A 14,421-nucleotide genomic window follows, 5' to 3' on the forward strand; every position below is an offset into this window, starting at 1 on the left:
GTCCTGCAGAGAGAACAGAGCGCCGATGAATATGGATGCGGGACGTTACTTATGCAGGCGCGGCGGCGCGGCCGAGGGCGTGATGGGGAATTGTCTCAAGGTGCGATTTCCATCAGGTGGTCGCCACAAAAGGAGACAATGACGACGGAGGCGCCTCCTCAGCAACATCTGCTCTCTGTCAAGTTCGAACAGTTTCCACACACACACACACACACACACCGATCTGCCTCAGCTTTGGGATTCAGGTTTTAATGTGAACCTATAAGGTCAAGGTCAGGTTAAGGACATACGCAGTGATATTAAGTTCATGATGTTGCTCCACAGTGGACGTGAATAACAGTCAGGCACACCGTGAAAACATGTGAAACAATAATGTTTGGCCCCGTTTCCATGACGACAGTGCTTGGATCCATTGAAAATGCAACTTTTTTCAAATGGAGTAAATAGTTTTGCATATGTGTGAGTAGAGTAACTTCATGTTTTCAGCGTTTCCATGTAAATGTAAACTTTCAAAACGCAACACTTTCCTGGAACGAAAACAAAAAAGAATATGAATCTTCACTTGAAACATTGTTTAAACAGGTTATTATGGCCGTATTTTATCGTTCCAGCTGACTAAACATGAGACTGGGCTGAATGTGGCCCCTGAACTCCAATGTGTCTACAAAGATGTCAGAAAATTAGATCAACTCTCCAAAGTTTGCTGGTTTGAATCCCTCTTCTGAAGTAAAACCTTTAAACTTTTGCATCTCAAGAGCTTCCTTCTGATATTAAACTCTCAGCAAGTTTGGGAAAAAAGTTGGAACTTTTTCAGTGTTCATCTCAACAACTGCAAGTCCTCACGCAATGCCGCTGATCTGAGGTTTGTTTTTTTCATAGACGGACCAAAATAGAATAATTTAGGTAAATTATCTCTCTGATGTGGCCTAATGAAAACAAACAGCTTGCTGCCAATTTCTAATGGGCCATCTTTATCTGAATGGGCACAAAGACTTAAAAACCCACATCTTATTGAGCAGTCCAATTGGAAATTCAGAGATTTGGCCAAATTTTGAAGACAAAACAAAAACCTGCCAACAAACCCTTCAGATATCTATGCACCCACTGGCACACGCTGCCAATTAACATGATCTCGAAAGCGCTAATGGAATCTTGAGCTGTAATAAAAGTAAATAATTAAATGAAAGAAGCCCTTGTGTCATTGTTTTCCGTATTCGGGCCCATTAGAACCTCCAGTATTCTCATGGTAATCTAATGTTTCATTTTTTCCTGTTTGCATAATGAATTTGGTGTTTTTGCTCCAAACAGTGTTGTTGAGACATTTGTGTAGGTGCTGGCAAGCCAACAAAGACGTACACTGGGAGCCATTGTCTCCCCGCGATTATTAAAGTAAACAGAAAACAGTGAAGGGGCATCATACACAGCTGCACACACTCGAGCCTGTGTCTGTGAAGTGGCAGAAGAGGCCAAGCAACCCTCAAGACTCTGTCAGAGATGATCCCATTATCCGGCGCTGCTCAAGAGGCCGGCGGCAGGCCGGATAATCAGGCTTTGAAGATCCACTGCTGGCGCACGACTCGCGCACGGCGCGGGGTTCGGGAGCAAAATAGATCTGGCACAAGATAAAATGCTTCCGCCAAGATCGGCCATGAAGACGCTCGCCGCCTCGCGCTTGGATTTCCACCGTCGCCGTGTCTCTGAGACACTTTTTTTTTTTTTTTAAAAAGGCAAGAGGCGTATCATTATTGATATACATATATAAATCACAAAAAAAATTTGGAATGATGAGTGCAAGGCAAGGTTTTAAGTATATAAAATTCTTGAGTTTAATTTTTTTAACGGGTATAAATAAAAAGCATTTCATATATAAGACAGAATAAAAACATGTCAGCTCGACTTACCTACGTTGTGCGTTTTTGGAAAGCGTCCATCTCCCGGCTTATCGCTCAAATCATAACAGCAAGAACAGAAAGTTTCATATAAAAAAAGCTGCTAACAAAAAGTATAACATGGGTGTAGGTGGGAGTAAAATCTGAAGAACAGAAAAGTTGATTATGAACAAATCGAGTCATTTCAGGCACCGATATGTCCAGAAGTGAACTTCTCATCCATCGCAGAACTCTTCTTCCTTTCTGGTTAATTTGTGCAACAACAAGCCGAGAAAATCTCTGGATCCTTGTTAACATCTTGGACCGATTCATTTGGCCCCACGGTGGAAAAAGTGTGTCAGGAGCCCAAACTAACCAGGAGGAGGGAGGAAGTTGAGCAACCGAGCTGTTTGAGACAAAAACCAAACAACCTTTGTGCGTTTAGAGAACAGACAAGAACACAGATCGGCATCTGTCTGCAGCTTCGTGTGTGTGTGTGTGTGTATGTGTGTGTGTGTGAGGAGTTTGTCTGCTTCAATTTATGCTATGTTAGGGCAAACAAAATTTCAAGTGAAAGCTTGTCGTTTTAACGACTTCATGTCAGAAAGGTTTTGCGCTTACGTGGCAACGTTTTGAAAACGACGTCAGTTTCCACGGAAACGGCAGGAACGCTGAAAATGATGTACTCTTCATTTTCAAGTTTGCGTTTTGTCCCATTTCCGCCAAAACAGAAAGACGTTTTTCGAAACATTGCGCGCAAAGTTGTTAAAAGAACACCAGAACGCAAAGGAAGTTTTGCGTTGTCACTTGAAACTGTCGTCGTGTAAACGCAGCCATATAACTGATACTCCGCGATCTCGTATATTCAGACCGTGACGCAGATTCTCTCTACAGGAAATTGACTTTCAAGTGTTGGAACTCCGCTCTGACTGGGCGACTCAGTCCGTTCCGCCGTGCGCCACGCCGAGTGTCACATGTCCAAAAACAGCAGCCGCGGATCTTCAACCACCGTTTTAATCTTGCGCAAGAAAGTGACGGCCTCTCTGCCGTCAATGAGACGGTGGTCGTACGTCAGCGCCACGAACATCATGGGCCGGACCTCGACCTGCCAAAGCACAGTTGTTTCATACATGAGAAGCGTTTCGGTGGCGTTCCGAGTCTGGAAGTGTGACTTCGGTCCGAATGATGAGAGCGTGGAGCGGTTCTCACCTGGCCGCCGATGGCAACGGGCCGGTCGAAGATGCCGTGCATTCCCAGGATGGCGGACTGCGGGGGGTTGATGATGGGCGTGCCGAACAAGGAGCCAAACACGCCGCCGTTACTGATGGTGAACGTGCCTCCGTCCATGTCTTCAACGGCGAGCTCGTTGTCACGAGCCTGAAAACACAGCGGAGGATTTCGTCTGGATTTTAAGCAAGGTCCAGGAGTTTGTTTGTTTTGGTTTTTTTTCTAAACAAAACGTACTTTTGATCTTCGGACATGCGAGAGTCGTCCAGGGAACACAGATCTTTACCTTCTCTCCCAGGGCGTTGATGGCTTTCTCAATGTCCACAAAGTTCATGGCCTCAGCGTTTCGGATCACGGGAACGACGAGGCCCTGAACGGAGGAGAGACGGAACTGGTTCAGCAGGTCCCATTCCAGGCGCGCCGAGAGTCGCGAAAAAAGTCATACCTTCGGAGTTGCCACGGCAACACTAATGTCGACGTAATCTCTGTAGACGATCTCATTGGTCGACTCATCGATCACTGCAAAGAAAAGGAGACTTGTTGTATTTGGCAAGTGGCATGGAACAAGTGTGTGTGTGTGTGTGTGTGTTACCGGCATTAACGGCAGGCTGGTCCATCAGAGCGTGCGCTGCAGCTTTTACAAACGGTGACATGAAGCCCAGTTTGGTGTTGTGCTTCTTTGTGAAAGCCTCGTTATACATATTCCTCATCTCCTTAATGTTGCTGCAGCAAAAGAGGGCGAGAAAAAAAAAAAAAAAGAAACCAAAATGAACTTAATGAGACGTAAATCAGGCGCGTTTTTTTTTTCTTTTTTTTGTGGGTCTGTTGAAGAGGGGCGACTCCGTCTCACCTCATGTCCACCTCGTTGAACGTGGTCAGCATGGCGCACGTGTTCTGAGCCTCCTTCAGCCTCTGAGCGATTCTCAGCCTCATGCGGCTCATCTTCACCTGCACACCGGAGCAAAGCGCCGGAAACATGAGGCTGAGCTCCCTGAAGGTGCAGTTTACAACGCATGACTGAATCAAGACAGGATTTGTGATGTGAGGAACAAAAGCACGCCCGTCTGACGTTACCCTGCGTTCTCCTCTGCTCCCAGGTGCTGCTGGGGCTGCGACCGTGGGCTTCACAGCAGAAACTCCAAAAAACAAACAGTCAAACGGTGAAATCAGAGCTGATCACAGAGCTTGGTGAGTCGCCATCGTAACGCCTCCGGATATGTTGACGTGTGTGTTTAAGTGAAGAAATATATTCACATAAACAAGGAGACTCACTTGGCCTGGCTTGAGGAGTCCGGGGGGGAGGTGGAGGAGGCGCAGCAGGAGTGGGAGGAGGAGGGGGTGGAGGAGGTGGAGGGGGCGGAGCCTCTGCTGCAGCAGCTGGGGAGGGGGAAGCTTCGGCCTGAGGAGCATCTGAGGAGGGAGGAAGAGTTCAAGATATGGAAAGAAAGAACAACTCATAAAATATACTATAATAGGTAAATTTGTCCCTTATCAAAATTCTTTTCCCAGGAGAATATTGAACACACCTTTATAGTGATCAATAAATTTGAAACAGTAAAACGACAGCGCTGCCTCTCAGCTGTGAACGATCAATGAGGCGGCCGACATCTCAAGAGATGGCTGCTCGAGCAGTGAAATCATTTTCTGGGAATAACTCTCACACACCGTGATTCAAAACAAACAAACATTACCAGATATCAAAATACACCAGTGGTGTCAAACATAAGGCATGTGGGCCAAAACCTGTCAGAAGTTTTCATTAAAATTGGCCTTATGTTGAAATTAGAGTCATTTTCAGTAGTGATGGTTGGTTTTGTGGAAATAGACATTTTGATCACATATGCTCTGCACCATAACAACAATGAAAACTTTAAAGTTTAAAGTGGACTGTGTGTGGCTCCTGAAACGCGAACCTCCCTTCCGCAGTGTGAAGAGCGGCGTTCCTGCTTCCACCTTCCCCCCATCAGGCACCAGGAGCTCCTCGACCACGCCCGACGCTGGAGCGGGGACCGGCACCGAGGTCTGGAAACAACAACTTTCTCCTTAAATCTTTTTAAATGAAACAACTCTGCTGGTTTTCAGCTGGTCTTTACCTTGTCAGTCTCAATTTCACACACGATTTCATCTTCGGCCACCGAATCGCCCACAGCTGAGGGAACACAAACACAGGAACTCATGTAGACATGTCACCATGTGTGTTTAAAAGAGGTTTTATGGACAGACACCAACCTTTCTCCCATCTCACATCGCCCTCAGACACAGATTCTGCAAACGCGGGAGTTTTGACCGTAACCAACTCATTCCCTGTACAAAACAACAACAGCCATGAGTCAAATACTGTCCTCTTGAAGACATAACAGAGGAAATGTTTGGGAAACGTACTGCGGACGGCAGACGTCTTGAAGTATCTGACGCGGCGAACGTTGGTCGATGACAGAAACTCACATCTGCAATTCATGAATATAACAAAAGATGATGATTACCATAGCCGAGACAGGCTCAGGGCATTCAATTGGTTTAGATTTAAATAAAAAATACAAACTGAAAGTACTTACGGTTTATAATAAACGGCCCGACTGCATACAGACCGGCCTTAAAGAGAAACATAAAATCAGATGCTGAACCGACAGGGTCTGGAGTTGTGCGAAAGCTGCAGTTAACCACTCGTCGGCTCCTCAGACATCGTAGCCGTTAAACAAGCATTACTGATCGTCCCGTGGACGAGCCACTCAGGGAGCATGTTTATTTATCGACCGTGGATTAAAGACAGCAGCCTCATTGGTTACACCACAGCACAGGCTCTCAAATTCCAGGAAAAAACAAAACAACAACTCACCGGAGACACTTTGTTGGACGAACACGTCACCGGCCTGAAAGATACAGAAATACTTCACGTTCTTGTTTTTGTTCAACACAAAGTGTTTTTATGTGAATGCTACGATTCAATAAGACATGAATTATCATAATTTCCAAAATATAATAGGTACAATGCTGTGCGAATATTTCAGACAGGTTTGGACTGAATGGCTTTCAGTGTCTCTGCCGTTTCCGTATAAACTGACTGCTTTCAATATTTGCACACCTTTTTCAAACAATTAAAACCATTTATCTATATGATCAACCTGTTTGTTTTATTCAAAGTTCAATACAGTCACAAGGCTTGCTGGATGTCTTTAATTGTCTTGACTCTTTTCTCCCTCTCAGAAGAAAACTGTGGGTTTTGCAGGGCGGCGGTGAAGCCACTGAGTCATCTGGTGGTTGTGTTTGCTCTGGAGGGGCCGGGCCTTCAGGGAAGAGGCCGGTCCAGTTTGCTCGGCTTTTACAGGGACGTTTGTCTGGTGGAGCCGCTCATGTTCGACGCCAACCCTACACACGAGGGTGGGGTTGCAAAAGCCTAAATCTAATCGTCTGTAGTATAAATGAAAGCGTGCTCAGGCATGCAGGTGTTATATTTCACTATAGATGAACCACAGAGAGCTGAGGGGAGAATGCAGTGGCAGAAGACAAATACTGAGCAGCTTCAGCCAAACAGGAAAAACCACACTAGTGAAAGCTCTGCAATATTTCACATCCAATATTAATCCAGTTTCAAACATGAAATCTAAACTACAGCTTTGGTAGATATATATAAAAAAAAACCCTGAGGAGAAGTGTAACAGCTGTGCTATCCTGATCCTAAAGGTTCATCTGTGTTCTGCTGTACAGCTGCAGGAAAGTGTCAGTGACCAGAGGACTGCTGGGACTCTATCATGTTAGAAACCTGGATAAGGCTGAAGAGGACTGAACACTCCTCACTTATAATGACATTAGCCATGTGACTGGGGAATAAACAAGTTCTCTATTATTAAAAAAAAAAAAATACATACAAAAAAAAAATACATACAAAGAGTTAAAAGAAGTCTTTTTCCTGACTCAGATAATTAAATGGTTCTCATGACACATCAGCCTCACAGCAGCAGAGTTTATTAGCTTCTAATCTAGTCGGGTTAACACTGGAAGAGAAAAGCTGTCAAGAGAGAAACAAAACGCAGTAAAAGAAGTGCTGTGTTGGTTTTGAGGATATTTATCTGACTTGTGGAGAAAGTCTTTCTCCTCCGGTTCCTCCCTGCTGGGTGCGGAGAGGCGACGCCCCGCTTCGCTTCGCTTCGCCGCTGCTCGTTACAAGAACCGAAAACACCGGAAAGGTGGTTTCAAGTGAAGAGACTCGTTTTGTTTGTGTCAAACCTACCTGACACACCGCGGACAGCGGGCGGCCCAGAGTCCGGTACGCGCACCGGGACCGGGACCACATCTCTGAGTCCGCCTGATGACAGCGGCGCGAGAGCAGGGAGGCAGGGCGATACCATGTGACCGAGAGGGGGCGGGGGAGGCCGGGAGGAACCAACTGGGAGGACAGGAGGGGGGTCCGAGCTGTGAGGACGAAGCTATGCCACTCCCAAAAGCGTTCTGCCAGCCAAACACCTTCTTCAGTGTTACGAGTACATTTTTTTTAATGTAAAGATGGATATGATAAATATGACATGGAAAATACAAAATTACGACAAAATTTCAAACTTTATTCACCAAATAATCTTTATTTTTTTTTACATTTACAAGCTCTTATATGAGTATATTCACATTCGGCAAATAGTTTTTTTTTTTTTTTGCAGTTTTAAAAATATTTTTTATTTTATTTATGTTTTAAATATTAGATAAAGAGATGGAATATTAAGCACTAAACATGTTTTAGTTGCCAGGAATTCTTGTTGGACTTCGTGTGGCATTTGCATATTCTCCCTGTGCATTAATGAGTGTTAAAGAGATATTACATCAGCAAAACTTGCTTTGTAAATTCGTATTCATATTTGACTCTACAGATCTGTAGAGTAAAATATGAATACAGAAAACCTTATAGAGCTCACAGGATCAAAATGATTTACACATACCTGTCCAGAGTGTTTTCTGCCTTCAAACAGCTCCAGTAACCTACAGCTATAAACAGGATGATAGTGAGGTGAGAACAGACGGATGAATCATGGACTAATAAGAAAAAACAAACACATGTGGCCCCTGCAGTTTTTTGCATGACAAAATCTGAAATACAATATTCTGAGATTATAAACTACACTCAAAGATTGTGATCAATTCAGGTTAAAATATTTTATGGACACAAAAAGCCTGAGATTGATAGTTATTACTACAACAGATGGACAGTGTATCTTGAAAAGAATATCCTTATTTAAATATTAAGAAGCAATAAGTCATGTAGGGATGGGATAGGCTGCCATGCTAAACCACACCTCCCATCCTCTGAAGGGGCTCTGAGCTGGACCAGTACAAATAACCAAGTTCTCTTTTCCTCCCCCAAGCTCCGACCTGCAGCTTCCTCCGGTCCTCCTGGAAAACTAACAGGTGGGTTATCAAATCTTCATTCAGCTGCTCGGCAATTAAATATATCAGCTAATTATTTGATTCTTGACCTAGTTAAATGATCAAACAGTTCTCAAAATCAGTATTTGTGTACTAAATTTCCAACAACTGAAAATACAGTTGACCTTTGCATCATGTGTGATACCGCTGATAACTTTTCTCTCATTTGTTTTGTCGGTTGTTCCTCTTAAAGCATGTATCCCTCGAACAGCACGCAGCCCGTGGACTGCACCGCTGGGCATCCCTCCTCATTCAAACCCATGCCATCAAATTTAGACACATCAGGTGCTTCCTTACACAAAGACGGCCGTGGCACAAAAGCTCTGCCAGACGGTGCCTGTTGCAGTGAAAGTGGCGGGTCAAGCCTGCCGTTTTCCCGCCAGATGGGGCTCCAGTCGTCCGGAGACGGCAGCACAAAACGCCTCCTGTCTCCTGCTCAGCACGAGTGCAACCTGAACAGCGGACACCAGGCAAAGCGTGCCAGAGTAGAAAATATCATCAAGGGCATGAGCAGCTGTCCCGGTATCTACCGCACTGATGTGACACTAAACCAGAGCGACGGAAAGAAGAACCGGGAAGAATCTTTACAGCATAAACACCTGGAAAGAGGAGACTCTAACCCTGTAAGTCAAAACCAGTTCGAGAGACAGTATCAGCGTCTCAGGACAAAAGTCACTCAGAATGAAAGAACAGCAGCTGCAAACGGTAAGAAAGAAGACAACTATCCATCTCAAAGTGACGCTTTCACAGATCCTGACAGCGAGTGTGAAACGGATTCAAGTGAAAAGCATCAAGGATGGAAGAAGCTGAAGTTGATGAACTACTTTCAGTCCAAACCAGAGCGAATGAAGCTCATGGCAGGGGCTTTAAAGTACGAACTGTCCCGAGCCGTCAGCAGGAGCGTCGACTCCATTTTCAGAAGCATGCCGTTTGGTCAGATACTCCCCGGCGATGCGAGGAACGCAGAGACACACCTACCTTTTCAGGCAGCGCTGTGCAGAGACGCCAGTTTCAGAATATCCCGTTGCCGGGCTGCAGAGGAGATCCGGGACGTTCAGACCGAAGCTCTGTCTCTGGTCGTACAAAAGCCCGAAGTGGAACCATCCGACAAGCTGGTCCTGCAGTCCAGGTCTGGAGCTCACCCTCGTCCAGACTCGCCTCTGCTTGACGTTCAGTCTCCAGAGGAGAGTCTCAGTGCCGACCGCCTCCGTGCTCTCAGATGTCTGGCAGACAGACGGTCCCAAGGCGGTCGAACCAATCTGGACTCCTTTGAGACGCCCTGGAGCGCCGTCAAAGTCCGGTCGAAGGTCAACTCCCGACCCGTCAGGAGCCCGCAGGCTCACGTGCCGATGGAGGCGATCCTTCTGGAAAGCCTGCGTCTCCCCCATGTGAAGGTGGAGTGTGACAGCCTGGTGAAAAACAACCTGCACTCTCTCAACGTATCCTTGAAAAGTGCCACATTTCCTGCCACTTCAACACCTTTAATCCTACATTAGTTGAATTTTAGACGGTAGTATGTGTTATTGATTTGTTTATTGCCTAACCTCATCAACCTGAGCAGCCTGGTTCTGTGGCGGTTTTCTCTCTGGTTACTGGGAGATTTTCCTCTCCGCTGTTCTTGTGAGATTCCTATTTAATTGTAATAATGGAATGAGATGACTGTCTTGATTGGGCATCCTGAATTCACTATTTTCTTTTTCGTATTTGAAGTTAACCAAACATCATGACATATGTTAATTTGAAGTGCTAATACTGCCTTTTCCCTTTCTTTTGGGTGCTCGCAACATGCAGCTGATCCATCTGTACAAACTAATACACTTTAAAAGGTCAAACTGACAAAGAAAACGGTTTGATATGAGTTTTAACTTTAACAGTGTTAAAATATAAGGAGGGCCTGACCACAAACCACCTGAAGAAAGCAAAGCTTGTGTTCTTCTACACGCGCTATCCGAGCTCACAGGTGCTGAAGATGTGCTTCCATGATGTGCAGGTAAGAAAATCTCTCAAGCATAGAGAGAAAAGCTCACACCTCCGAGTTTTTCTGCCCAGCATCAAACCACGAACAAAATAGACACATGAAAGATCTCCACACTTTATTGTTCTGTGACCTCTGGATTCTTTTTTTTTTTTTTTCCATGTCATGTCCGTGGGCGTTACATTCCAGCAATCGCATCATTCAGAAACTGAATATATGATGTACAAAAAACACCACAACAACATACCGTTTATTCATGTTTTCCTCCACAGTGTGAAATACAAAAACGAATCCTTACGTGTTACTTACCCGTCTCACCTTCAGTTCACCCGCTGCATCACCTCCCAGCTCATCAAGTGGTTCAGCAACTTCAGGGAGTTTTACTACATCCAGATGGAGAAGTTCGCCCGGCACGCTCTGCTGGAGGGGGTGGCGGACGTGAGGGCTCTGACTGTGGGGAGAGAATCGGAACTTTTCAGAGCTCTGAACACGCACTACAACAAGGCCAACGACTTCCAGGTGAGGAGAAACCCGGGGCGGCGCTGACGGACGCCGGGGGTCCCGTGTGGCGGAGAGCGACTCCACACAGGCTCAGATCATCCTCTTGTTTTGAGACGTTGGAACATACTGGGCAATAATTCATGTGTGACCCAGCTGTGATGCTAATTTTCCACAGATTTCATGCTTCTTTACTGATGCTGGTATTGTGTTGATTAAAACAGAAGAGGAAAATTTGCAAGTTTTCTCACACTTCACTTTTATTTCCCACCGTGGGAAACAAATGAAGCTTTCATTGTGTAGCTGAATACAAGAACGAAAATGTTACAAAACTTCTTTTCCACAAATTCAATAAGGTGATGTTCATATCAACTTCACACAACTCCAAACGCAGGACCCACTTTCTCAGTCAGTACCTTGCTCTTTATAGTTCAGTTTAGTCCGTTTTCATTTAAAATTCTCACTGAAGGCTTCAAAACAAATGAACACATGCAATAGACAAAAAGTGTTAAATAATTCAAAGCACTCCATATTTCAGATTCCTCAGAGTAGCTACCATCTTGCGCTGCAAACCCTTGGCCTTCTGTGGAGTGTCTTGTCAGGGTTCATTAGCCTAAAACAAACGTAGATACACAGCTGACAGCCCGATTCAAACAGCTGTTGGAATTCATATTACGGCAGGAACCAATCAGCCGAGTGGAGAGACGGCGGCCCGTCATTACTGTCAGAGCTGAGGGTTGGTCAGTCCGGAAAACTGCAAAAACTTCAAATGTGTCCCTAAATAGAAAGCTGACTGAAAAGGCCTGATTTCCACAGAGACCCCAGGAGAAGAAGACCTCATGAAGCAGAAGGCCGAGTGTGCGAGGCAAAGGGAGGCTAGTCTGAAGAATGTAAAATATCAAACATATTTTGAGTTATTTTACTCTATTTGGCTACTACATGATTCCACATTTGTTAATTCATAGTTTTGATGCTTTCAGTGAGAATCTACAATGTAAACAGTCATGAAATCATAATTATTGAAAAAAAGAACCACTGAATGATTTTGTTGTGTCCAAATGTTTGACTGGTCGTCTGTGACCGTTAATGTACCGAAGTATTCATAGAAAACCACTATTTTTGAAGGTGCAAAAACAGGTTTCAGGAGATGACAGATGAGCCGCGTCTACAGTCGTTGACTTTTTTTTTTCACATTTCAGTTCATCCTTTTCAATATTGGTAATGAAGTTTAACAGCAGAAGTGTAATTCCGGTTATTCTGGTGAGAAAGCCTTGTAGTTTAGTGTTCTAGATAAAGTGAGAAAAGAAAATTGATTTGCGTTTTAGTTACGTACAATCTTTTTGGCAAAAATTCTCAGAAAAAAAGGCTCACTTGGAAGTTGTTCCAAACTAAATGAAAAAATACTGAAAATAAAAATACTTAGTGTGTATAGGTGCATTTCATGTTTTATTCTTTCAAACATACTGAAGAATTTCAAGGCTTTTTTTAAATCAATAGTTTCAACTTATGTCATGAAAATCTAAATTAGATTATATTCAAAATGATGAAACATTTCCTAAGATCAGATGTTTCTTAAATCTTGTAACTCATGACTTAAAATAAAAAAAAAATACATATATTTGAAATGTCAAAATAAATGAAAACCCAATGTTTCTTTGAGTCGAAGTTTTGGGGAATTTATCTTTTTGCTTGCTATTGAATGCACATTTTGAGAAAATATCTCGGGTCACATTTTAGGTAGGAATGACTGAACTAAGACAGTTCTGATAATCAGGTGTGAAAAGATGTTAGAGAAAAAGAAACATCAATATGTTAACTGACAAAAAAAAAAAAACAAGTGTTACTGAACAAACATTCAGCAGATGCAGGTTTTTTTTCTTTGATTCTTGATCTCAATGCGGAGAGGAGAAACAGAAGATAAAATTGGAAGAGTGGAAGAAAGTTGAGAAGAGCTAAAGTTGTGCTTCAAGCGGGTTTTCACAGGTTCAGCTCAGACATCACTCTCCATCCAGCATGACCGTTAATCTGAAATCTTTGATCCAGAAATTTTGCTACATAGATTTTATTAGGTTGTAACTTCCGTCTTGTATTTCTTTCCGAACACGGCACAGTGCTAATTTCCTTTCCACAATAGAGAGACTTTCAGGATTAACACCGCTTCTTTATGTCCTCAATGCTTCAAAATAAAAATTGCTTCTTAAAACCGAGACCTTTTTCATGGTTCACTTGATTAGCAGCGGCAGCTTTATAAGTAGATGATTTAAACTTTCTAGTTACTCCCTCTGAAAACATTGCACCACTTTTAATTTCTTCTTGCAAAGACAGCACAGGTCAGGTAAAGTAATATATTTTTCCATTAAAAGTGCTTTAGTTTGGTGCAGAAACCCGACTTTTGACCAAAAGAGATATTTTAATTTACAGATCATTGCATATCAATGACAGAAACCAGCTTCACGTTGGACAAATTGAAAAATATTCCAGTTACAGAACAAATCTGACAAATACTGCCAGGATAACTCCTGTTGCCAGTTCTGTATTAAAGCTCTTTCTCCATTACAAGAGGCTTGTTGCCTTACTTACCTTAACCACTACACAATAATCGTCTACCACAGTGTGTAGCTCTATAATGAAAGCCACAGGCTGGATCGACAGCGTTCATTAAGTCATAAACATCTGTGTGGATTCTCAGGTCCCTGACAGGTTCCTGGAAGTCGCCCAGATCACACTGAGAGAATTCTACATGGCGATCTCGATGGGAAAGGATCGCGATCCATCGTGGAAGAAAGCCATCTACAAGACCATCTGTAAACTGGACGCCGACGTGCCGCCCGAATTCAAAAGTCATCACTCTGGTTAAGATCCGAGCAGAGGACTTCAGGTACCGTCAGGGGTAAAGTCAGGACGATCGGCAGAAACACAGGCCTGAACAGGAGTCTATCTGCTGTCGTCCATCACCAGCAGATAAACCGTCTGCAGGAACGGGAATTTTTCCACGTAGAGCATATATTCTCCTCTGATAATACATAGTTTGGGCGTCTGATGGAAGCTTGACAGGATTTTAGTTTATTTTCCTGCAATAAGAACAATAACAGACTCACAAGCAGTCAGAAAAAAAAGATCTTTAATAATAAACGAGTTTGTAAAAATGCACAGAATTGTTAAAAAAAACTTTACAGACTCAGTTTATACCTTCAGTATTTGTCTTATAATTCTCCTCTCTTCCATACTCACATGGCGTGTCTTCAGACGTCTCTCTGTCCACAGGTTAAATTAAAACGCCGTCTTCATCAGGAGTGATGTGCTTTGTTGTAACAGCTGATCCGTTGCGTGTCGTCCTGTGATCCATCGCGCTCGGAAAATCTTCTGAGGTGTGAAAATTCTGGATTTTGATGATTTCTGAGCTCCGTCAGTTCAAAGATGTAAAAATATATGTAAAAACGGAAA

The 14,421-nt window shown here is 43.7% G+C and overlaps 2 protein-coding genes across 3 annotated transcripts; one reads left to right on the top strand and one right to left on the bottom strand.

Annotated features, from left to right (window-relative positions):
• Nucleotides 1–138: 138 nt before the first annotated feature.
• On the top strand, nucleotides 139–13,834 carry LOC115402280 (prospero homeobox protein 1-like). The gene is made up of 5 exons (XM_030110795.1): nucleotides 139–182; nucleotides 1,455–1,524; nucleotides 10,393–10,494; nucleotides 10,804–10,998; nucleotides 13,667–13,834. The coding sequence occupies exons 1-5, from the start codon at nucleotides 139–141 to the stop codon at nucleotides 13,832–13,834; spliced, it is 579 nt and encodes a 192-aa protein (XP_029966655.1).
• LOC115401378 (dihydrolipoyllysine-residue succinyltransferase component of 2-oxoglutarate dehydrogenase complex, mitochondrial-like) lies at nucleotides 1,802–7,434 on the bottom strand. 2 transcript variants are annotated; one of them, XM_030109521.1, is made up of 15 exons: nucleotides 7,324–7,434; nucleotides 5,932–5,965; nucleotides 5,651–5,687; nucleotides 5,478–5,542; nucleotides 5,325–5,399; nucleotides 5,189–5,244; nucleotides 5,009–5,117; nucleotides 4,368–4,505; nucleotides 4,170–4,231; nucleotides 3,946–4,043; nucleotides 3,688–3,818; nucleotides 3,541–3,614; nucleotides 3,382–3,465; nucleotides 3,078–3,245; nucleotides 1,802–2,973 (listed from the first exon to the last, which is right to left on the bottom strand). In XM_030109521.1, the coding sequence occupies exons 1-15, from the start codon at nucleotides 7,384–7,386 to the stop codon at nucleotides 2,839–2,841; spliced, it is 1,329 nt and encodes a 442-aa protein (XP_029965381.1). In that variant the 5' UTR covers nucleotides 7,387–7,434; the 3' UTR covers nucleotides 1,802–2,838. The 2 variants fall into 2 exon arrangements, with proteins under 2 accessions (XP_029965381.1, XP_029965382.1); XM_030109522.1 differs by lacking the exon at nucleotides 1,802–2,973 and having other exon boundaries at nucleotides 3,104–3,245; nucleotides 3,333–3,465.
• Nucleotides 13,835–14,421: the final 587 nt, after the last annotated feature.

The sequence above is a fragment of the Salarias fasciatus genome, chromosome 15 (genome assembly GCF_902148845.1).
Source record: "Salarias fasciatus chromosome 15, fSalaFa1.1, whole genome shotgun sequence".
NCBI lineage: Eukaryota > Metazoa > Chordata > Actinopteri > Blenniiformes > Blenniidae > Salarias > Salarias fasciatus.

Coding starts and splice junctions, on each gene's coding strand:
- LOC115402280 (XM_030110795.1), top strand. CDS start 139: ATGACGACGGAGGCGCCTCCTCAGCAACATCTGCTCTCTGTCAA. Junction 183..1,454: donor CAACATCTGCTCTCTGTCAA/GTTCGAACAGTT, acceptor GTGTCTGTGAAG/TGGCAGAAGAGGCCAAGCAA. Junction 1,525..10,392: donor TATCCGGCGCTGCTCAAGAG/GCCGGCGGCAGG, acceptor TTAAAATATAAG/GAGGGCCTGACCACAAACCA.
- LOC115401378 (XM_030109521.1), bottom strand. CDS start 7,386: ATGTGGTCCCGGTCCCGGTGCGCGTACCGGACTCTGGGCCGCCCGCTG. Junction 5,688..5,931: donor CGTCCAACAAAGTGTCTCCG/GTGAGTTGTTGT, acceptor TTTCTCTTTAAG/GCCGGTCTGTATGCAGTCGG. Junction 4,044..4,169: donor GGAGCAGAGGAGAACGCAGG/GTAACGTCAGAC, acceptor TCCGGTGTGCAG/GTGAAGATGAGCCGCATGAG.